Below are 24,064 nucleotides of genomic sequence, written 5' to 3'. Positions count from 1 at the left end.
AGTCAAGTGTCAATCAACACCCCCAGATCCACTTTTTTCCCCAGTCTTCCAGCAACATTACCTTAAGCCTGTAGCACTGCCTGGGGTTGTTGTGACCAAAGTGTAGAACCTAGATCTTGGTCTTATCAAACTTTATCCCATTGGCCTTAGCCCAGCAATTCAGCAATGGTTTCTGAAATCCATGAGTTTCATTTCTAAACTTGGTCTGGAAACAAGCCTTTTGAAATGTAACTGGATAAATCAGTCAAGAACCAGACTAGGATAGAAGTATGGTGAAAAATCTGTAGATTATGTCTGCCTTAACTGAGAAAAGGAAAGCAAAAACATAAGCCTTAGAGCATACAGACAGAAGAAATGTGGATTCTGTTCCTCCCTGTGCAACTTTTCAGAAGAAGCGTGTATTATCTGAGGTTAATCTATGACTTCTGGATTTTTGATTCAAGAGTAGAGTCTGGAAAATAAATTACTGTAAAGTAAGGGTTACAGGTGCCAGGTAAGCATAGGGAAATCTGGTCTCCTTGTCTTAGTTTGAGTAAGAATTGAACTGCAAAATGCAGTCCTGTGAGAAGGATACCTCAACTGTCTTGCCTCCTTTGTTTTGTGCTTTTGTCCACCAACACTCAGTTTCTAAAAAAGGAATGGGATTCATCTTATCTTTTGGTGGCTCATTATATTATGGTTAGCACATTTTACAGAAATAGATGTTTGACCTCCTTTAGGATGAAAAAGGGAGTGAACACAGGTCTTCTTCATCCATAGGACATATTTAATTCCAGTAATGGGTAGCAGCCCCCTCTCAACTGTGTAGCCAGCGCTGTATCACAGCAGTATCTCAGGACCAGCTGTTCAATGGCTCATTTCAATACACTACAGTTGAGAACAAAGGCAGCCATTTACTCCGTGACCGCATATTGGTGGGTCTAGTTAAAAGCTCTAAATGTAAACAGTCAGTTAAGAGTCACATTTTCACAAATCAAGTAACATTATACGAATATTTGCATTTTCAGCAACACTGCTTAACACATTTATTTTGCTGTTTGTACACTTACCAATATCTACAGTTGATTCCTGTAACATTTTCAGACATTCTTGTTTGTATTTGTTCCATCTAGTAGTTGTTTTTTCCAGCAGAGATCCTTCGGCCTGTGAGTAAAAATATTTTACATGGAGAAAATCAGCTAGCCTTGTGGTATTTTAGTGGGAAGGTTTCCATTAGTTCTAACAAATTTAAGAGGTGAGGAGAAAGGAGGAGAATGAAGGCAAGTTTGGTAAACAGGGAGGAAGAGACCTCCCATTCCTGGGAGGAAGGAAGGAGTTGTTTTCATTGCCTGAAAAAGGAATGTATTGCCGTAGAAATCTATCCAAGTTTTGTTAAATTCTTTTTAAAAGTCGAGACTGATATTCAAATGCGGGGGGGGGGGAAGAGAAGGGGGTGTTGAAAAAAGGCATTTAATTCCTCCACTGTAGAAAACGTGTGCTAAGCTTCAAAAATTCTACAGTCTTTCCAAACCTTCCACAGTCAATTTATGCCAACATCGGCTAATTGTTATCATGTATTTATGTTTCTCTTTTTGCTGGAGTAACTTACGAATTTGACAGATGACAACTCTGTGGGCTTTTTTTCTTAAGAGTATGTTTGAAGATAATCAAGCTTATTTGACTGAATACTTCAGTAATAATTTGAATAGAAACAATGAATAAGCAATAACATTTAGCTGTTGTTGTATATTATCCAGTGATTCTGTTCTCCATTTCAGCAACTCAAAAACCACACAGGAACCATGCCATAAATACGTTCCTGTTCCTCAGCTTTCTGAAAAAACTTACAATCATTCATTTTAGTTTTTCCTTACCTGTCTACACCAAATCTGTTGTCCTTTTTGACTGGGCAGCAGACAGTTTTACTACCCCTTTGTGCCTTCAGGTATAAGAATCTTTGCCCTCAAGATTTCTAAGGATGCAAACTGAAGCATAAATGCTTGGTTTTCTCCATATAAAACATGTCATGGATAAAAAAAATCTCATGAAAATGAGATGTTTATGCCCTGTAGGTGTATTTCTTTCTTCATATTAGATATTTTCAAACCTGGATGCTTGAGTCTTCCTGTTATTGTTAAAATTATGGAGAAGACCAAGAAGGCTTTTAAATTCTGAAGAATATGATCTGGAATAACTGCTTTGATCTTATCTGCTTAAAGAGAAGACATCTAAAAGCACTACAATAACAATCTCTCTTTTACTAGAGTAGTGTAGTACAGGCTTCACTTATGGGTTTATTCAGTTTGATGACAGCAGATTCTTTGGAGTGCCTGAGAAATCAATTCTCCTCTCAGCTAGTCCTTTCAGAACTGCGTTTATAAGATGCAGACAGCACTGCAGCTGCAGAAGCACATAGATTGGAAAAAAATAATCAAGATCATCAGATCCAACCATCACCTAACACTGACAAGCCCATCACTGAATCATGTCCTGAAGTACCACATCCACACATTTTCTAAACTGGGTAGCCTGTTCAAGTGGCTAACCACCCTTACCATGAAGAAATTATTGATAACTAATCTAAGTTTCTTCTGGCATAACTTGAGACTGTTACCTCACATCTTATCACTTGACCAGTGTAAGGGTAACTGTTATCCTGAGACAACTCTTACAACTTAAAGAGAGAAAGATAAAATACTCATCTTTCCAACATATCTTATTCATACAATGCTCTTCTACTGGAGGGGCCTTCAGAGAGCTATACTTGATAAACATTGTTTAGGAATGGAATGTGTGAAACAGAAGAGCTAAATGTAAAATTGCCTTGCATCCTGATAGATTTGGGCTGTTTAAGTAGTGCCCCACTAGGATGATAGCAGTAGAGAAAGGATAATACTGGACACTGCTTCCAATTCAAAATCAGTATGGTGATTTGATCACTATCCGCTGAAATAAATACTAGCCAAAGCAATCTCTGTATAATATGCTACTTGTTTTCCTGAACACCAGGGCTTTGAGAGACCAGAGGCAGGCAAGTAGTCCAAGAACGTCACTGTACATCACTAAAACAGAACAATTACTGGTTGAAAATGTTACAGATTCTAGTGACAAAACTGGGAGGACAAACTTTAAAGCAAGCAAAGGCGGTAACAGAGCCTTTATTTGAGGCAGAGGCGCTACAGAAAGAGATATTAGAGATAAGGGGAATGAACTCACCCCTCCCGGCGCCCGTTTAATTAAGGAACGCGGCCGCCTCTCGTTCGAACACTGGCGCGCCGGAAGGAAGGGGGCCGGGGAGATGGGGGCAACCCGCGCAGGCCCTGAGCGTATCTGTGCTCCCGGAAGCACCGCCGAGAGGGAGAGAGCGAGGGGAGCGGTGGGGCTGGGCTCCTGCGCTCGGCTCACTCAGGTGCTTTCACTGGTTCAGGCTGTGACCAGGCAATCCCACTACACAATCCAAACAGAAGTTTTCTAAAAAACTAGTAATTCTTGCACCAAAAAAAAAAAAAAATGCTTCTCAGCTCCCCAGGGAAAATCCATTTTGTTTTACCTGGACTAGACCCTTTTCAGAAAGTGTCTTTCACGTGTGTGTAGTTGTACCGAGCTTCTCTGAGCTAAGTAACATACCAAGAGGTGAGATAAACAACCAGGACAGTCTGCAGCTGTCAACTTCAACAGTAACATATTTTTTGAACTTAAGTTCACCAAAAAGCAAGAGGAAAAACAGTATTTACTTACTTTTAAAACAAAATAACAGTGAATGCTATCTAGTTGTTTTTGTTGTTGTTGTTTTTTTTTTTTTTTTGAGACCACTCATTCTTACGTGGTTTGTCTGTGTAAGATGATATCTGCAGACTGCTCTGCTTTGAGACTCTTAGCTAATTTCCAAACACCCTACTTGAAATTCAGGCAATAGAAAAACTGCAATTTTTCTTCATCTGATGGGCTTGCAAGATAAGGAGAGAATATTTACAACAGTCATGAGAAAAGAATGTGTGTTTTCAAAATAAAAATCTTCTTGACATTTTCCTCAAAATGAGGAGCGCCAAGGGAGATTCATCAGATACTGCAAGGTCAGAGAATCTCATCTGAAGAGGCAAAAAATATGAGACAGTTGTATAAAGGACTCTTGATTTAAAGACAGCACTGTTGTTTCTAATAAACTAATGCATTGAACAGATAAAGAAACACAGAGAAAGCCTCATGCTGGCTACCGGGCTGCTTGTTTAGTTCACTTTCTGGAGAAATTCGTACAATCATAGAACCAGCAGGTCTGGAAAAAACCTACAAGATTATCCAGTCCAACTACCCACCTATATCTCTCACTAAACCATCTTCCTCAACACAATGTCTAAACATACTGTGAACATGTGAAGGCAAAGGCACCAGTGCAAACAAGGAAACATTACAAAAGGAAGGAAAAAACAAATGCTTACCTGTCTTCAAGGATCTAGACTTCCAGTAAAAGAACTACAAAGGAGGGATCTCCAGCAAGAGATCTTTCCCCAGTCACAGTCAGCCCTTAAATGAGGTCTAATTGCCTTCACCTGTGCACCCAGGGCTGACCAGGTCTTTCCTTCCGGTGCCCAATCAGTGGTTTAGGCAGTCCCCATACAGAATACCTCTAGAGTAAGTGACTCCACCACTTCCCTGAGCAGCCCATTCCAGCACCTGACCACTCTTTTTAGTAAAAGGAGAAGTATTTACTTACATCCAGTCTGAATTTCCCCTGGCACAACTTGAAGCCATTTTCTCTACTCCTATCACTAGTTATAAGAGAGGCCAACCACCATCTCACTATGACCTCCCTTCAGGTAGTTACAGAGGGCTATGAGGTCTTCCTTGAGCTTCCTCTTCTCCAGACTAAACAATCCCAGCTCCCTCAGCTGTTCCTCATAAGGCCTGTGCTCCAGACCCTTCACCACATTCATTGCCCTTCTCTGGATGTGCTCCATGGTCTCCATGTCTTTCTTGCAGTAAGGAGCCCAAAATGGAACACAGTACTCAAGGTGCAGCCTCACAAGTGCTGAGTACAGAGGGATGATCACTTCCCTGCTCCTGCTGGCAACATTATTTCTGATACAAGCCAGGATGCCATTGGCCACTTGGTCAGACTACTGGTTCATGTTCAGCCAAGCATGAACCAATACCCTCAGGTCTGTTTCCTCCGCACATTCTTCCAGCCACTCTGCCCCAACACCCTCTGTAGCATTGCCTGGGGTTGTTGAGGCCAAAATGCAGACCTGGCACTTGGTCTTGTTGAACCTCCTCCCATTGGCTTCATACCAGCTATCCAGCCTGTCCAGATCCCTCTGTAGAGCCATGCTACTTCTAGTCAACTTTATGTCATCTGCAAACTTAATGAGGGTGCACTCGATGCCCTTGTCCAGGTCATCAATAAAGATATTGAAGAGGACAAGCCCCAGTACCAACCACTTGCTGAGATTCATTCAATTGCTGAGAACCATCCATGAAGAACCTAAGTTAACAAGGATGAGGAACACCCTAGCTACAAATGACAATTATACTTCACTCTTATTGGAATTGTCAGTCTCTGCAGAGCACTAGGCAGACTGATATACAATACCTGCTCACTATTGGTGTAAATGTTTGTGAGATCCTTAGTTTTCTACCGTAAGACTTTCTGATGAAATAAAATCAAGTTGACAGAAATTAAGGACAAGGAATGCCTTGATGTCTTGTGGCAGCTTAGCTAAGTAAAAAGATTTCAACAAAAATAACAAATAGGCTTGCCTTTGTAACTTATATCCATGTCATAACTATTCATTAAGAGGGAGTAGAGGCTGTCTCAAAAGACCTACAGCCTGAGTCAGTGTGAGGAGCACTGCAGCAGCTGCTGAGATTGTGCACAATTTTCCTGCCTCCATCATGTGTAGTAGAAGATCCAGTTCAGTAGGGATGCTCTGAAAAGAGCCGTGGATCACTCCCTGCATCAGAAATGAGTCTGATTACATAAGAGAGGTTTTTTTTTATTATTTTAATTTTGGGCAACCTGCTATCAAAACACTACAGTGCATGCTCACAAGCTTTCAGATACACTTACAGTGATCTCATACTCTGACCATACCCAGCTAAGCATGACTCTTGACCCCAGTTTTATATTTCAGCAAGAATTCAGTCACATTAAGCAGGACTTTAAACTTAGAAGAAATTAAATTTCAAACCCCAAGACAGAAGCTCAGAAAGTCTGTGATCTTCTGACCAAAAGCCAGATGTTTCTTCATTTCAAACTGTCTGAAGCTTTTTCATATGGTTATGAACACTTCACTGAAATGTTACCAGATCTTCCTGGAAAGGTCTTTACATTCATTTGGTTCACTCAGATGCACGAAGCTGCACAGAGATGATACCACTGTTTAAAAATATGATGGATGCAGTAGATAGCACTGCTTGAAGTTCCTCCCTAGGAAGTTGGCTATTATAATAGACCTCCACGTTTACTAACAGAATAATTATAACCTATGTATTTTTTCATAAATGACTGTTGTGTAATCAGGTTTCTATCTCTTTAATTTCTTTAATAACAAAAAGTCATAGCAAGATTTTCAGTTAACTTTGATGGTACTGGTGCTTTGTTTGAGGTATCCTATGGATTCAAGGATTCTCTGAAAACTGAGAGCTGCTTTAGTTCTCCATTTATATGAGAGAAGCTCTAGATTCAAAATATGTATCTCCTGGTAATTTATCTTAAAAAACAAAGAAGAGCAAAATTTCAATATTTGCAGCACATTCGCATGCATTTTTAGGACAAGTGATTAGAAGTAACTTAATTTTTATTAATAAGGGTAAAGTAAACCTTTTCAGTTGCAGTCATTATCTTGTATACTTCACAGATGATTTCCCTAAATTTGCATTTTTTTTGACAAATCAGAATTAACTATAGCACATTAATATATGTATCTTTTAATTTACTGAAATAAAGATATATAATCATGAATAATTAAAAATGGGAAAAAAAGAAGAAAGTTTCCCTGAAGTGAGTAACAGTGAGATATTTTGTCAATTCTGACAAAATTCTGTGTCAGAATTTGTAAATTCTGACAACTCTTACAAATTTCAAGACAATACAGATGAGGAAGAAAGCTTTTAATTTTTCACAGATTTAGAAGAAAGAAAGAAATGACTAGTTTCCTAGAGCACTCCAAGAATTAGAAGTAACATTTGTAAACAGTTTCGCTAGCCTGATGTTAGAAGGTGAGGTGCAAACAATACCAATAACATCAGCTTTCACAAATATGGGAAGCAGTGCCTTCCCCTTGTATGTTTCTAAAAGGGTAAATGATGGCACTGTAAAGTAAACAACATTGGGATTAGAATATGAGTGGAAACAATAGAATATGAAGGCATTTCACAACAGTATTGATACATTGGCAGAAAATTAAAAAAATAGAACTAGTTTAATAATGATCAATATCATTAAGGAAAGAGTGCATAAATAAATGTAAACATGGTTTATTCACTGTATGAAACAGCTTTTATAGAATAAAATTGTAATAAATTATCTATTCTGTGTGAATTATAATACATCATTCTATTGCTTCTCAGCCAATGTTTCTTGTAACTAATTTTAAGAAACAATTTTTTGTCATATCAGAAATATTCTTTAAACAAACATGCAGGGAAGGTTACAGTGCTGTGTGATACATACAGCATTTTTATATTGATAATTATTAATTATGGAATTGGCTTACCTGTTTCACTAAAAATAATATCACAACTGAGCTGGCAGGTATGGGAGATATTCTGGACCAGATCCCCATGCTGGAGCAGAGACTAAAAAGTGTAATCACACTCATTTTAATAAATTTGTTTCCAGTATGCTGCTGTATCACTGTACTATAGACCAACGGTGTTACTTGCTCCTGTGAAACAGATTTGAAGAGTCTTCTTTTATTCTTTTCTTTCAAGGATCTTCTTAGAAATAAACCAGGAAGTCTACTAAAATGTCTAGGCTTGATGGTCTCCAGCTACGTCTTGCTTTTTTATTTATTTTCTGATTAAAGTCACAGAGAGTTTATTCTAAACTTCACATGAAATCTGTTTATTGTAGCTTGTTCTTTAGCCAATAAGAAGTCACAAAACTATTAAAACATTAAGAGGTTGATCCTACTCCCTTGAAACTTCATTGGAATTTTGCCAGTGACTTAGGAAGAATGAAATACAGTTCCATAAATATATACATATACACACCACATGGAGCAATTGAAAGATGACCTAGAATGCAGAATCAAGTTGGTTGACAGAAGGAAGCTCAGTCTCAATAATGAGTGTTTTGCTCAATGCTAGTCAATTCTTTGTCAAATATGCACAATCAGTGCAGGGTCAAGGACAGACTAAATGTATAAAAACTGACATAGCCAGCTGTTAAAGTTTTACAATTCTTTTCATATTCAGTGTATGTGATACACAAGCCCAGGAAACTAAAAATATTTACAGTATAATGATTTTAGAGATAGCTTATAATTTGAGTGGGCAGCATGGAGACTCAGGCAGATACTTCCTTCTGCACTTTCAAGAGAAAACAGACTTGCAGCTGTTTGTACAGAAGGAGTCCCACTCCTCTCCCAGAACTCATGGGTATCTGTTGTGGTTTTGTGGTTTTGATGCCGGTATTCCACATCAGAGCATCATGCAGCAGTTAAGGAGTTAATGCTGTGGGGGAGCAGCAGAGGGCTGTGGAGGTTCAGCACGTGTGCTTCCCCTGCAGTTTTCCCCCTAACGTAAGCTCACAGCTTTTGGTTTGGAAATTTTATCTCTTTCTCAATTGTTCAATTTTATTATACTTAGTACTAAGTTACCGTTCCTTCTCAGATCGTGCCGTTGTTTTTTTGTAGATCCATCGTCTCCCGCTGTTTCCCCCTCCCCCCGGAGCGCGGCTCTGCTCGGGCGGCCGCGCGGCCACTGACGCAGTTTTTTTTTTTCTCTCCTCTCACCCTTCTCGATTTCCCTTGGGTCACTGTCACGGATAACACCGTGACAGTATCCCATCCAGCTCAGCCAGAGAAAGGGTAGAGTTATACCACTGAAACTGTAGAACCAGTGGCAGCCCAGTTTTCAATGTCATACATAGACTTTAGCAAACCACAGTACTCCCTTTCAACCTGCTCAGTAGTGTTTCTGATTCCCTCCCTTCTAACATGCCCAAAGTTTGGCCTAGATGAATCAAAAAAAGTAGAAGGACATGATGTATAACCATATCCCATCTTTACACAGGGCTTGGATATAGTACAGAAGTTTGCTTTTCTCTCACCATAGAGAGGTCTGTCAGAATGGACATCGGATGCTTTCATCATGGTCCATGGGGCCATGGATTGTTCTCCTGAGTACACGTCCTCCCCAAGCCACACCGATGGACTAAGGAGAGGCACCTCAAAAACACTTTAAGAATTGTTCAACTGGGTATTGTTAAAAGGGATAAATACAAATTTCCTAACTGCACTCAGAACACAACATTTGTATTGTTCAAGTTTTCCAATACAGTGACTGTAAAATAATCTGTAAACCAGTCTCATAAAAATGAACAATTGTATGTAACCACTGTGTTTTATGATAGGGTCCTGCCTGTGCTCAAGATGTAATTTTACAGTTGACAAACTCTATTTGGAAATGTAGCTAATTATTGAATGATAAACTGCTAATGTTCAGGACAGGAAGCTACCTGACAAGCAACCTTGTTCATATCTTCAAGCTTAGCCATTCATCAGTGAATATTAGGAAGTCTGCGAGGCCAAGGACTGAAAAACGTCTCTCCAGCTCCTTTAGGCCTTAGATTGTGCTGTAAAGGTCCTCAAGACACTTTGCTGAATGTGCATCAATACCATGGTGTTACTTAAAGTAGAGATCCTTGTACAGGAGGATTAAACAAATGGCATAAGAGGATACACATCCACCTCTGCCTGCAAATATATGGAAGGACTAGGCACTGTGGTTCCCTGTGCAGCGTTCTTCGAGGACTCTGTACCTCATCCCTTTCAGCACAAGTGGTGGGAAATGCTGTAATGCTTTGAAATGGTCTCATCTCCTTAATTATTTCTTTAAGATAAGATTTATGACTGTATTTAATTAATTCAATGCCCTGTGTTACAGGAGCATTTGGAACTGCAAGATTAGTTTTATTTATTTGTTAGGTGATAAATGTAGAAGCTTCATCAATTTCACTCCGCATGCTGATTGAGATAGTAAGTGTATTTTGTTTCTTTAAATATATATTTTTTTCTTATTACATATTGGTATACTCCACAGGCTGCCCAGGGAGACTGTGGATTCTCCTTCTCTGGAGATATTCAAGACCTGCCTGGACACCTACCTGTGCAGCCTACTGTAGGGAGCCTGCTTTGCACAGGGGTTGGACTTGATGATCTCTGGAGGTCCCTTCCAACAACTATAATTCTGTGATTCTGTGATACTTCTTACACTTCTGTGCTCTTTGTGCCTTTAATCCTGTGACTCTTGGGCCAAATTATAATTCATTATCTCTTCTCCTCATACTTCTTTCACAAGATGTTAGTACAAAATAACAACACTGCCCTAAATCCTTAATCTTTTCTACCACATGATTTCTGATTATGCCTCTATCTCTGCTTTCTGCTTTAACTACTAAGCTGATACAATTCACTGAGAGGAATGAAGATTAGGATGGTAAATACAGGCAGCCAGCAGATATATGCATAGCTTTGTAAATGATTGTTTCAGAACTGATACAGCAGTCCTGGAGGATGCCAGTTTCAGTCACAGGCACAGACAGATGGCAGAGAGCCTCAGCAGCATTTTTTCTCAGTTTTCTCTCTTTAGTTTTCTCTATTACAGCATTCAGTAGCAATTACTGGTGTGAAGGGACAAGAAAAGTTGCCAAACCTTTCTGCATAGGACAGGACAAAGGGAATCACTGCATCCGCTTTAATAGTCCTGATGCCAACAACAGTAATGCTGTGCAGTATATCTGGGAGACAGGAGATGACAAGTTTGTTGACCAAAAGTTTCATGCTGGCATTTGGTATTCCTGTGAAGAAATTATAAATGGGGAAGGTGAGTAAAAGCACATGAACTTACTTTAGAAAATACTCAGACTTCTTTTTACTTATTCGATGTCAATTTCCTCTTTGCTGCAATATCATGTATGTATTTTTAAAGAATAAGTAGCCTTTAAAAGTTAAATCTTTTAATTTAAACCTTTAAATCTTATCTGGAAAACGGAATCTTAGAGGATTCTACCCAGTCAATTTCTAAAAAAAGTAATTCTGTAAAGAATTTTAAAGTGACAGACAATCATGCAGATCAAGAATTGTTTTAACAGGGAAGTGTTTCATTTTCTGATGTTGTTACTCTCTTAGGCAAAAAAACCCACCAACCATCCCCAATGGCCCAGGCTCTTTTCAGTGGTGTGCAGTGACAGAACAAGGGGCAGTGGGAACAAACTTCAGCACAGTGAGTTCCAAACAAATGTGAGGAAGAAGTTCTTTGCAGTGAGGGTGAGAGAGCCCTAGAACAGGCTGCCCAGAGAGGTGATGGAGTATCCTAATCTGGAGATCCTCACCTGGGTGTGTATCTGAGCAATCTGCTATAAGGAACCTGTTTTAGGAGCTATTGGAGTAGATGATCTGCAGAGGTCCGTTACAAATCCAAAAATTCTGTGATTCGGTTATATTTGCCTTGAATGATTGCCTTGTAGCTATATAAAAACCATAATACACATTTTTAAGGACAAATTATTTAGATTTTCACTTTACCAGCTAAATCTGTGAGACTAAAGTTTTTTAATGGATTTTCTCTTGAGTACAGGATTAAGTACTTTCTTACTGTGATCTCACAATTCATAAACCAATGCAGCATAATATTATTTTCACCCTCCTAAAACAGAATTTGGAAATTCATTAATCACGAGTGCTGGCATATAACCAGAGTTTCACTCTGACTTTGTAAGTATCAGTAGAATGGAAAAAAATTGCTTTGTAAGAGAATCTCCAATTAATTTTGGATCTTTGTATATGGGAACTGCATAACTGATTTGAGAAATAGAATTCATATTTATTGTGAATTCAGGTCAAAGTTAAATTTATCTTCTTATTGTTCTGATCAGTTTAAGAGTGGTAAGTTGAACAAAACGAGGAATCAAGTCAGCTGTCAATGTTGCAACAAAAAACTAATATTTTAGAAGTTGCATGTCCTGAAGAGCCAGTTCTGCCAGAAGATCTTGTAAATTACACAGTTTTAAAAAGGTTAATGTCAAAGATCAGAGCAAAATACATCTCTCAAAAGGAAACAACAAAAAAGACATTTTTAGGTAGAGATTGTTCATAGCATTGGTCTGTTGGCTGTGTTTTTTTGGGGTTCTTACTTGGTGTGGTTAGTAGCTGAAAAAAGCCCACCCTTTGTTCTAAGAGCAGACGAAAATTAATTCCAAGACCTTTTTACAAAGCATCTACATAGGGATCAGGAGGTCACATGGTTTTGAAAATCAAAGCTTACATATAAAAAAGCAGTCAAACTTAGAAGAAATTAGTGTGAGCAGCAGCCTTGTTGCTATAGTCATATTTTCTAATCTTGTTCTGTGATTCATAAGCTGAATGGAATGCAGTCTTTCAAATAAACTGTTAGATTTCCATTTATGGCTTTCACAGCTGCAACCTTTTGGAAAAAACTTCCAAGATTTTCTCTAAGCCTCCCATGAAAATGTAACACTATTTATGCTCTGAAACAGTCTGGGAGGATCTACAGGAGTTGATCCATGTACCAGAGACTATGTGAAAGCACACACTAAATAGTTTCTCCTGGTCATCTTAATTTGTGCTTCTGTTGTTGGGTTTTTTTTTTCTTTCTTTTTTTTTTTCCTATTGAACTGCCTCCTTAGATCATTACAGAACATAAAATAATGAAAAATTTTCTTTTAAAATAACTATTTTTTTTAGGTGAGAAATGTAGAAGTTTTATCAGTTTGACTCCAGCTTCTGATCGAGGTAAATATGCAATTTTGTTTACAAAATAAAGCATTCTTGATCACATTTACCAATGTAATAAATATAATGCATTTTTATTTGGAAAAAAATATTTAAATCCCATATAGTTTTTATTCGTTTAATTTTTCCACTTCAAAATGAAGCCCAAATAACTTGAAGTATACGTCAGTGTCTTTTGAAGCCACTTCTTTTGAATAGCAACTTAAATTAAAAATTAAAGTATCTTGAATATGAATACTGGAAATCAAGATTTCAAAAGTTTTGCCATCTCTCTCCTCATACCTCCAAATTCAGTCAAGAATTTCATGCTGGCACTGTTGTACCTGGAAGGACAAAGAAACTGCAGTATATAAATGGGGACAAGCAGCTTGCTGTCCCCATTAAATCCCAGGGAACTTGGGAGATGTGCTGTGCACTAAACCAATCTTCAGATGAATTCTCTCCCTGTATGCTACACATAGCTCTAAGTAGGTGTATCCATTTATTAGGGTTTTGCAAACCAAAGATAACTACAGAAAGCATGGAGTAAACAGTTATTTCAAAGAACTGTTCCTGTTCCTACAAAACCTGCTTGCAGATGCCATGAAGTTTGCCCCCCTCCAATGTTAACACTATCATTTAAATTGTTAGACCAATCTATAAGTGGCTGATCCAGAATAAAATCTTCCCCAAGATTTGCAAATATGGACTAGAAAAGTACTCTTGAACAAGTAGCCTGGATATGAAATTGCAACTACTGAGGGTAGCATAAAGACTGAATATTTGAGGACTAGCCCCTCAACTCACCTCTGTGCTGCCATGTCTCTGTGCACAAATAATTCAAGATGTCTGTAGCATATGGATGCTAGGTTGTGGGTCTGGGCCTGAGCTCCTCATACCTAGAACCACTAGTGGATGCAGTACTGAAACACCTCCATGAACAGGACATGGGTCCCTGATATCCACAGATCAGATTAAGACACTTAAAAAAGCACCTCCAAACACTGCATTGTGAGAATACGTCAGGGCAGCGAAAGGGTTTTGCCCTTGTCACATCCCACCTTGTACAGGAAAACAATGTTTGTGTTCTACACATACATATGGGTGCTGTGAGCACAAGACTTGAGATACATCAAGCTCACTATTCCTGAACTGAGTAACACAAGGCAACGTGATATACACAGGTGCTCAGTGCACGTGTAACAGTGGATCACTACTCAAAAATATTTAGATGCAAGGTCCTATTATTGGACCATACTGCTGGTTAATGTGTAATTCAAATTTCATAGAATCATGAAGTCATAGAATCACCAAGGTTGGAAAAGATCTACAAGATCATCCAGTCCAACCATCCTATCACCAGTCATTCTTACTAAAACATAATTTCCTGAACAAATCTTTTTTTTTTTTTTTTTTTTTGCTAAGATGAAGATTTTCTTGAGAAATACACCTTGCCCAGGAATTCCCATGCACAGCAGGCTAAGCCCACCAATATAATGACAAAGTATGTAGTATTTAATGATCAATTACATGTCTTGGTGATGTTTCTATTTTTAAGTTATGAATGTTAGTACATACCTGGTGTATATATATCTATATAATCATTTTGTGAATATACAGCCAGATGTCTAAGTACACAATAATTTGTTTTTAAGAACAATTGTGCATTTCATTGACCAATTGTTGGCCAGTTCCTGCTACTGTCTGGACACAAGAAGACTCTGCCTGCTCCTGCCTATGTGACACTAGCATATTATCAGTAAAACAGTGATGTAATTAACAGATAACCAGACAGAGATGAACTAGGAGATGAATCTCAGTGAAAACTGGAGACTGCACATGAAGGCATCTCTGTTCAAACAGAACGAGTTATCTGGTAAAAGACTGAGCATTAAAAGGGAAGATGTTTGTTAATGACTAGGGTAAATACTGAAAGTAAAAAACATACTTCCCCACCTTGCACTGTGAGTTTCTTACATGTACAGAAGGAACATGCAAGAGCTCTTTCACAACATGGCCAAATCAGTAGAGGAATAATAATTTAGGGTAGCTATTGAACTTGAAGTCTTCTTATTGATGTTATAATAGCATTCTCACAAGCTCTGACTTTTTATTTGAAGTTGTATAAACAATATAAACAAAGAGATAAATGGTAGAAATACTAAATGACTTTTTATAATTGCTGTGCTATTAATTTGATTTTACAGGGGTTTTATGGCTGTCTATTGTAGCAGAGCTACTCTATAACATTTTACTTCTGACTGGAGTTGTTCTTATGTCAGTAGAAATGTGCTACTACAGTTCTGTCATTGATGGGCTAAAGATCAACGCTTTTTCTGCAGTAGTCATCGTACTAGCAGGTACAATTTATTACATCCAGAAATTCTAACATTAGAAATTTTAACAGATAGAACTCTAGCTGAAGATTAATAACAGTGTCTATGATTGCAAACTACTACCATATCTACTGAGACATTAACAAGAAACTGTTTTCTTTTAAATGAAAAATACTGTTGTCATTTCTTAACATGTTTTTTAACATTTTATATTTATACTTATTATTTTTAATGTCAGTGCTTTATAATTTTTAATTTATCTATCTGATTGTCAAAGAAAAAAATAACTTGATTTTCTATTTTCAATATGCTGAGAACAAAATGAGCAATAGTCCAATCAAAATGACACTTATAAGAGGGAATAAAATTGAATCACATCATTTTTAATAGAAAACTATCATAAAAATTGTGTCTAATTTTCTGCATCTTACTTTTTAATCCAGTGCTATCTAATAATGGCATCCGAGGCAAATTCAATTTAGAAGAAACTTCAAAGGGTCCTCAGTTCACCCCCCTGTTCACAGCATGATTACCTCTGAGATCAGAGCAGTTTGCATAGCAGGGCTATATCCTGCTGGTTCTTAAAGACCTGCAGCCTTCCTTGGAAGCTGATTCCTCTGCTTGAATCCCATGCTTCCTCATGGTGAAGAATTTAGTGTGTCAGTACCTGAGCAATCTGGTCTGAGCTCATCACTGACCATGCACTGAAAACTGGAGGTTAGACCAGAGACTTTTAAAAGTGTCTTCCAGCCTGAACTACTCTGCAGTTCTGTCTATGTCAAACAATCATTACTGAAGCAAGTTGTGCTAAAATTACTGGTAACATGAACAATGTTTCATAGTTACACATTTTAAAGCTAGAAGCGACGTAACTTCTTATGGAACACATACCACCATCTTTCACATTGTCATGAGTCCAAAGTGATTTATGCTGGTTGGGAGCATATCTTCCAGAAGCACATACAGCTGCAAATTGAGTACATGGGCAGATGGCAAAGCCTAAGTCCTTATGAATTAATCTCAAGATGCTTTTCACTGAGAAAATTGGGTTTGATCCTAATTCTAATGTTGGTGGATTTAGTGTTCTTGTATTTGTGATTGCTGTGCCTTTCTTTACGAATTAAAGATTTTTCATTATACTTTTTCCTCTTAAACATAATCACTTATTTAATTAATTTGCCATTATCATCTGTTGAATAAGTATACCAAGATTTTTAAAAGCCCAGTCATGATTATGGGGAAAAAAACTTCCTTTCTGAAGATGCCTTTGCATACTTGAAGACACCTATTGTGTCTCACCTTCATCTTCTTCTGAAAGAAATGATAGAAAAATATACCACATGACTTCACATGTATTTCTACTGCCTCTGATCACTCTTGCTGCTCTAGTTATTCTCTTCCTCAATTTTTCTACATTCTTCCTAAAGAAAAGTGCTTAATGTGGACAACGGGGTGAGCCTCCAAGGACTGTAGAAGGCAACAATTTACATTCCAGATAGTAATGTCTAGAACACTGCAGTTTTATTTCAGCATTCAAGTTAGGCCCAAATTTCCTTATCTTTATCTGACAGGTATTTTTCTAACCTCCTCTTAGGAAAAATCTCCAATTCTCAGAGCCACCACCATCAAAACAAAGCAAAACAAAATAAAACAAAACAAAACTTATCCCAGGCTGAGGGTCATGGCTGCCTCTTTCCTTTTTGCAGGCTCATCCAATAGCAATGCCAAGTAGATGTCAGAGTGACATAGTACACACACAGACATGCACAGAACTGTGACATAGTCAGTCGGTGTGCCATAATCAACGCACTGGCTTGAACACAGTGGATTCACATAAAAACATGAACACAGACAGCTGACTCTCAACTTGAGCGGGCAGAGGTGGGAAATCAGTAATACAGGCACATGCACAGCACTCCTTAGTTTCACAAGCACACAGACATTCACAGACTTCATACATGCTGGCACAAGCCCTCTGTCCAGTATGCCTGCCCAGATCCTGGGCTCCCTTGTCTACTTCTCAGGTCTCCTGCTTATGGATTATTCCAGCTTGATGCAAACTGTGAACACACAACTTTCACATACAGACACTCATCCCATATGCACTCCATGCTGCAAGTCCCCCTGGGTGTAATAGCACGGACTCCCACCCCTCCTGATATCCCAGCCTAGACCTGCGACCCCATTACTTGCTGGCTGGTTCAACTTGGAGTTTGATGGCTAATACACCCCCACACACACACATCAGCTCTGGGGAAAATATGTAAACTCGCCCCCCATTAGGAGCTGGCACCAGGCACATGATCTGTGATGCGTGGCCTGGCTTCAGCATCAACACTGGAGCCCAACACTTGCCTCACTCATATCGCATCCCACCAGTTAGATGGTTTGGGACTGCACAACACTCTTGAATCAGTGTCCAGGAGTAGAAGACCTTATTGATGACAGAAGCTGCACTGAGACCCCACTGTTTCCAGCAGTTCACATCATAGGCTGGGGCACCCACATTCCCAGCCTTACTCCAGTAACTGGCATCAAATTCCACTCATGCTAGTGCCCTCAGTAGTTTGCACTTAATGGTTTGAAGTCACATCCACACACGTACATTCCCTCAGTCACACTATTTTTTATCAGTAGCTGTTTTGGGGAATGCACAATTTTGTTTCAGTGATGGGTAATAAAAGACCCCCACTGGCTCCAGGATCTGGTATCACAGGTCAGGGGCCCATACCCCTAGTCTGATTTCAGTGGCTGGCACTTCGGGCTCAGAGACTGCAGGACCCAACAATAGAAACTTTACTCAGTTCACCAGCTGACAACACAGCTAGGGGTGCCTCATCCCCTGGCCAAACTCCAGAAGCTAGCACCAGTTTTCACACATGCACACATCAGATATCCCCAGCAGCTAGCATAGTCTCTGCAGTCCACATACACACAAGGCAGAGAATGCAAATACACGGACTGATATTTAAGAAAAAGATTTAATAAGAAAATACAAGAAGATAGGATGGACTACTATGATCAGGCAATGGGCTTCACCAGACAAAAGCACTGACAGTTCCCATTTCACACAGGACCAGCTGCTTCAGCACCTTTATACTCTTTCACCATCCCCCACTCCTCTACCTCCCCACATTGCTCCTTCCTGCTCCTCCTCCTTTCCTTTATCCTCCCTTCTACCTCCTCTCCAGGTTGGGTCCTATCACTGCTTCCTGTAACATTTGTCTGTCAGGTTTGTGTCCCTATATGTTTTTGTCTGTGGCTTTCTTCCTTTCTTATCTTTCATTGCACAAGAAAAAGATTCTAGAGCAGATACACTTAAAGGAACAGAAACTCTCTTTCCATACACATTTATGAGCTTTATTTAATTGTTCAGACAGTATCACAAATCACTAGCACATTTTCCTTCTGTCAGTAGTTATAACATTCACCATTATTAATATTCCTGATAAATCTTTCTACAGTACTAAGGAGGCTTACTTGGCAAGTTTTTACTGGATACTTACTTCAGCTAGACTCTTATTTTAAACATTTCATAAGATATTAAAAAATTGAAGACTGTGTTAGTTGTTAAATCTACATATAATCTATTGTAAATATAAACCAAATCTAGTTAAATTTTCAAGGAAATTGATTAAATATTCCTTCACTTTAATCTGTAACAAAAATGCAATTTTTTATACCAGCGTGCTCTTGAATCTAGCACACAAAAGCTAACTAACATTCAATTAATGGAATGTGTAGCAAAGTATAGCTACATAATTAAAGGTATACAGAAAACATATGCTTTAAGAAAACAGTTATATTACTTAACCATTTAAAAAGGTCAGGATTTAATTTCCCTCAGTCTTTATCTCAGACCAAATAAAGTCTTAAATGTACATTCTAAGTGAAGTACAATATGTTGATCTAAAAAAAAAAAAAAGAACTAGTGTGAAATTTTATCCTTATATGAAAACTCAAAGGAGGGAGTTCTAATAAACAACAGGTTCACCATCCAGTATTTCAGGGAAGATCATTTCATAGCGACTACTGAAGCCATGTCACTGTAAACATTTACTTGTTATGCCCTAGACTGGGAGCCTCTGTGGACTAGCAATTGCTTTTATCTTTTTTTTTTTTTTTTTGTACAAAAATTCATGAAACAGAGCTACTTTGGGAACATCTGTCAGGTCTTGCAAGTTTGGTGGGGGACTGTCTGCTTTGAGAATCTTGTGTTTTAGACAGTGGGTTGCATCCAGGATATTTGTGGATTTGTAAATTTAGCTAAAAACAAAAAATACAGAAGTTAATGGAGAAGTTCACTGATTGAAAATAAAATGCTGAGGGAAAGAGATATCATTAGGCTTAGGAAGAAGCTTTGTAGGAATTTTGAAAAGTAGATGATTAAATAGAATCCACTTTAACAACTGAGTATTTAAATGCTTTTTAATAGGCATTAAGTACTTGTTCACTTTTTCATTTGTGTAGATAGTGCTGATAAATCTGCCTGCTTTTAGAGGCACCAAAACAACCAATACTTGCACCTTTGAAAATCTTTCCACTGAAAGACAGAAAACTATGGGAAATGAGACCTGTGCAATGCAATTAAGTGAGAATTCATTGTTTGGCTGATGCCTTCTGAGGGCTAAATTACTACATTACAACTATTTTCAGAGTGAGAACCAATAACATTTTTGCTTTTCAAAATCCAAGCGTTACTTATTCCACTGCACCCAGAGGTTCTACCAGCAAACATCACAGGTGTCAGAGGATTGAAATAGAGATTGCACAAACACACAATACATAAATACAACTAGATAACAATGCCCAGTTTTTTTTTAACGTCTTATGGACTTTATGTATGTTGAAAAATGTTCCTCAGGAGCTCAAGGGAAAACTGCAATAAGTTGAAAATGAAGAAAGGCTGCAGCTTGCATTTTCTAATATTCTCATGATATTTTATTTTTTAGGTCTTCTGGGCATGGTTGCTCACATGATGTATACAACTGTATTTCAAATGACTGTGAATCTTGGTCCTGAAGACTGGAGACCTCACACATGGGATTATTGCTGGTCCTATTGGTACCTATTGGTCTATGTTTGGTTCTTCCATTAAATATCAATCACTTCACCCTAAATTATAGATATATTATATGTAAGAATTTATACTTACTTTATAATGGATGGGTCTAAACTACTTTCCTCCTGATGAAACAATTCAGTACCTAGATGTTTTTTCCTCCAGATTCAGTTCTTAGATTATTACATAGAATGTGTAAGCATGTGAGTTTTGCTTTTACCATTAGGAAGGAATAATTGCATGAACTAGCACAGTGTGGGGGATGAGCTGTTGGAGTGGAGCTCTGCAGCGAGGGATCTGGGTGTCCTGGTGGACAACAGGTTTACCATGAGCCAGCAGTGTGCTCTTTTGGCAAAGAGGGCCAATGGCATTCTGGGATGCATTAAAAAGAGCGTGGCCAGCAGGTCAAGGGAGGTGATCCTCCCCCTCTACTCTGCCCTGGTGAGGCCTCATCTGGAGTACTGTGTCCAGTTCTGGGCTCCCCAGTATAAAAAAGACAGGGATCTCTTGGAAAGAGTCCAGCAGAGGGCCACAAAGATGGTGAAGGGCCTGGAGGATCTCCCCTATGAAGAAAGGCTAAGTGAACTGGGTCTCTTTAGCCTTGAGAAAAGAAGACTGAGAGGGGACCTGATCCAGGTTTATAAATATCTGAGGTGTGGGGGACAAAGTGGCAAGGCCAGACTCTTTTCAGCAGTGTGTGGAGACAGGACAAGGGGAAACGGACAGAAACTGCAGCACTGGAGGTTCTGCATGAATGTGTGCAAGAACTTCTTTACGGTGAGGGTGACGGAGCACTGGCACAGGCTGCCCTGGGGGGTGTGGGGTCTCCTTCTCTGGAGATATTCAAGACCCGCCTGGATGCCTACCTGTGTGACCTGGTGTAGGGAACTGCTTTGGTAGGGGGGTTGGACTCGATGATCTCTAGAGGTCTCTTCCAACCCCTATGATTCTGTGATTCTGTGATTAGATGGTTCTGCATAAAGCAAAGGTTCTTTTCCACATGCATCAGATTGCCCATTTTTTTCAGACCCAGGATTGGTGCCTTTTATTTTCAGGAAGACTTCCTTGCATTAGTTACTTAAAACTATCCTGCCCTCACTCATTTAGGCTAAGTGTTTCCTTACTTCAAGTTGTTGCATATGGAACATTTCTGACAAAATGTAAATTTCCGAGAAGAGTCTTGTGCCCTATAATTAATTTTGCCCTATAAGTAATTGCAACATTTATTCTGAGGAATTATAGTAAATTTATTAAGAAAGAGGGCTATGCAATGGATTTTTTTGCTATATGGATGACTTTGTTGTGCCACTGAAAATCCATTCAAATTTGGTCAGTATGTATTTGTACTTTCAAATACTTGTTGGAAACAGCTGTCATTATGTCAGTAGAGAAGCAATTGTTCTGGGTTAAATACAAAGTTTGCTGGGCCCAATAATTATTATCACTAGAGCAAAACTCTCTAATTCTCTTCATACCAGTTCCGAGAGTTGAGATCACAGGTCGTTGTCATTCACACATGTTCTTTTAAGATTTACTGTATTGCTACCGACCAAGAGATTATTCTAAGCAGTGATGGAAAAATATGTAATCCAGTTGCACTTTTATCTATAGATCTTTTATCCAGATGAACTAGTTGCTGTAGTCCACTATCTTTTCCAGTTAATCTTTCTGATGACCCTTCTGCCTTTATTCTTTGAGCAGAGCTCAAACTGAATTTATTTACTGAAGCTGAATTTCCACTGTAGCCAATCTAACTTTATCCTCTGGCTCTCAGTAACAAGATTTTGCTCACTTCTTTACTTGGTTCTTCTTAGTCAATGGGTTTCTTTTTTGTTTTTCTTTTTTCTTTTTTTCAAAATTATTTATGGAAAAGGAAAGATTCTGGGAAAAAAAAATCTTGAAGAATTACATTAATATCCCCTTATATTGTCAAAGGAAATAATTTTCTTCTATAAACAACAGAAGTATATTTGTGTATTTTAACACAACATCTGTCTTAGAAGCATTTGCTCATAAGAACTCATTTTTTTCAGTCTTTGGTAAGAGGCCTTTTTTGAAGGTTTCTTGAAATCAGTTTCTTGCCTTTATTTCATTAGCTCCTTCAAAGGGTTTTAACAGGTTGGTTAGGATGCCCTCAGAAAGAGTTGCGCTTCTTAGTAATAACTGTATCAATTTTTCTACTAATGCTAGTGTTTTATTTATTCAGTCAAAATGCTTTTTACATGAATCAGATAGACTAAAGTATCTTATAGGCTAAGACTTGATTTCACTGCTGCCATCTTCAGCTCTTCTCTACTACAGTTGGCTCAAGCCATGGGTTACATATCACCACAGGTAGATCTGCTGTCCCATCTGTGTTCAGTTTGAATGGTGATGTACATCTATCTGCTTATGCTGACTTTCCCCATTTCTTGCTATTTCTTTGTTACAAGGTTTTTTCCACTTATCCTCATACTTTAGATGGTAAGTCAACGTGTAATTTGACTCACTTGAGGAGAAAATATAGCTGAAACTGTTCCCCCTTCTTTCTGCTCCTACTAGTCCTGTGTCTGTGTACCATATTCCATTGCACTTAAACTGTGTCAACGCATCTGATTGTGTGATTATCCTGGAAAATAATCCTTGCTGAAAATAGTACTCAAAAGGGAAAAATAAAATAAAATAAAGTTATTTAACAACATAAATGAGTTCATTGAACTACAGCAAAGATGTGGGATCAAACAGCTATGAAGGAGAAAAGACATTAACAGGAATTGCTTAAACTGATTTCTCCACAGAAGCTCACATTTTATTTGATTATCTTGACCTTGCCATGTTAAGAAAGCTAAATTTCTCCACTGTAAACTCTAATTTGTTCCACTGTGAGCATTTTTTACGTGATAATTTTACACTTCTATCATGCATTGCCCGCTCATTAGTCTAGATTTTTCCTGTATCTTCATTAAATTGTACCTCAATATCATTTTTTAGTTCTGTCTTGTTATGGTGTTACTCTAAACATTTAATGTCATTTTCTTTCTCTTTAGTTGTCACCTGTATACTCTCAGGAATGCAATTCAGTGTGTGAGCCTGCTATTTAACTCTTTTCCTACTAATCTTTCTAGGTAACTGGCAGATTTTCTTCAGTGGCACCTGTGAGATTTTAGTCTCAGTAGCTGCACATTTTAATTTTTTAAGTATCTTCATTTTTATGTAGTTCCTTTTCCTGATAATGAACTCAGAATTAACAGAGGCATCAGAGGCATTAAATGTTGATAAGTATTATACAGAGATCTATTCTATAACTCAGATATGCGGATGGCCATTAACTAAACATATTTCTTCTCTTTCCCTAGTATAAACCAATGCAACCACTTGGGTTAATTTTTTTCAAAAATAAAGTTGAAGAACTTGGATATGAAAATATTCTGCTAATTTCTAATAAACTTTTTTGTTTATAGCCTCGCTTGGACTTCCTTCGCTTGCTGTATGGCTGCAGCTGTCACCACTATTAACAAATACACAAAAACTATTTTGGAATTCAAGCACAAAAGAAAAATGCTGGAAAGGAGTTTAAAGATTAAATACAAGTTTCCTGATCATGCAGCTCCAGAGAAAGCTTGCAATGTGTATGTGAACTCTTTTCACAACACTACAGAGGACCATGCGCATCCAGTGAAAGATTTACATCATGGGGGCACTATTTCAGTTCTATAAATCTTAACCTTTTCTCAAGGCATACTGTGAACCATAAA

At 38.3% G+C, this 24,064-nt stretch overlaps 2 protein-coding genes across 3 annotated transcripts in view; one reads left to right on the top strand and one right to left on the bottom strand.

Annotated features, from left to right (window-relative positions):
- GLP2R (glucagon like peptide 2 receptor) overlaps positions 1-7,874 on the bottom strand; it is a 33,105-nt gene extending 25,231 nt beyond the window's left edge. Inside the window, exons 1-2 of one of the 2 annotated variants that reach the window (XM_065748625.1) lie at positions 7,692-7,874; positions 1,050-1,143 (exon numbers count right to left, since the gene is read on the bottom strand). In XM_065748625.1, the coding sequence (XP_065604697.1) occupies positions 1,050-1,143; positions 7,692-7,796 (199 nt within the window). In that variant the 5' untranslated portion in view covers positions 7,797-7,874. Of the gene's footprint in view, positions 1-1,049; positions 1,144-7,691 lie in introns of those variants that run through there. The other variant, XM_065748626.1, reaches the window with a different exon arrangement.
- A 2,805-nt stretch (positions 7,875-10,679) lies between these two features.
- Positions 10,680-24,064, top strand: GSG1L2 (GSG1 like 2). Its single transcript, XM_065748627.1, has 5 exons — positions 10,680-11,025; positions 12,906-12,953; positions 15,140-15,292; positions 20,221-20,332; positions 23,771-24,064. Exons 1-5 carry the CDS (start codon positions 10,680-10,682, stop codon positions 24,024-24,026), a joined length of 915 nt encoding a protein of 304 aa, XP_065604699.1. The 3' UTR covers positions 24,027-24,064.

The sequence above is a fragment of the Cyrtonyx montezumae genome, unplaced genomic scaffold (assembly GCF_038088225.1).
Source record: "Cyrtonyx montezumae isolate F1298 unplaced genomic scaffold, pur_monq_1.0 scaffold_50, whole genome shotgun sequence".
In the NCBI taxonomy this organism is placed as follows: domain Eukaryota; kingdom Metazoa; phylum Chordata; class Aves; order Galliformes; family Odontophoridae; genus Cyrtonyx; species Cyrtonyx montezumae.
The sequence above is the reverse complement of the archived record's forward strand: the minus strand, read 5'-3'. Positions and strand labels throughout refer to the sequence as shown.

Coding starts and splice junctions, on each gene's coding strand:
- GSG1L2 (XM_065748627.1), top strand. CDS start 10,680: ATGATTGTTTCAGAACTGATACAGCAGTCCTGGAGGATGCCAGTTTCA. Junction 11,026..12,905: donor AGAAATTATAAATGGGGAAG/GTGAGTAAAAGC, acceptor TATTTTTTTTAG/GTGAGAAATGTAGAAGTTTT. Junction 20,333..23,770: donor GATTATTGCTGGTCCTATTG/GTACCTATTGGT, acceptor TTTTGTTTATAG/CCTCGCTTGGACTTCCTTCG.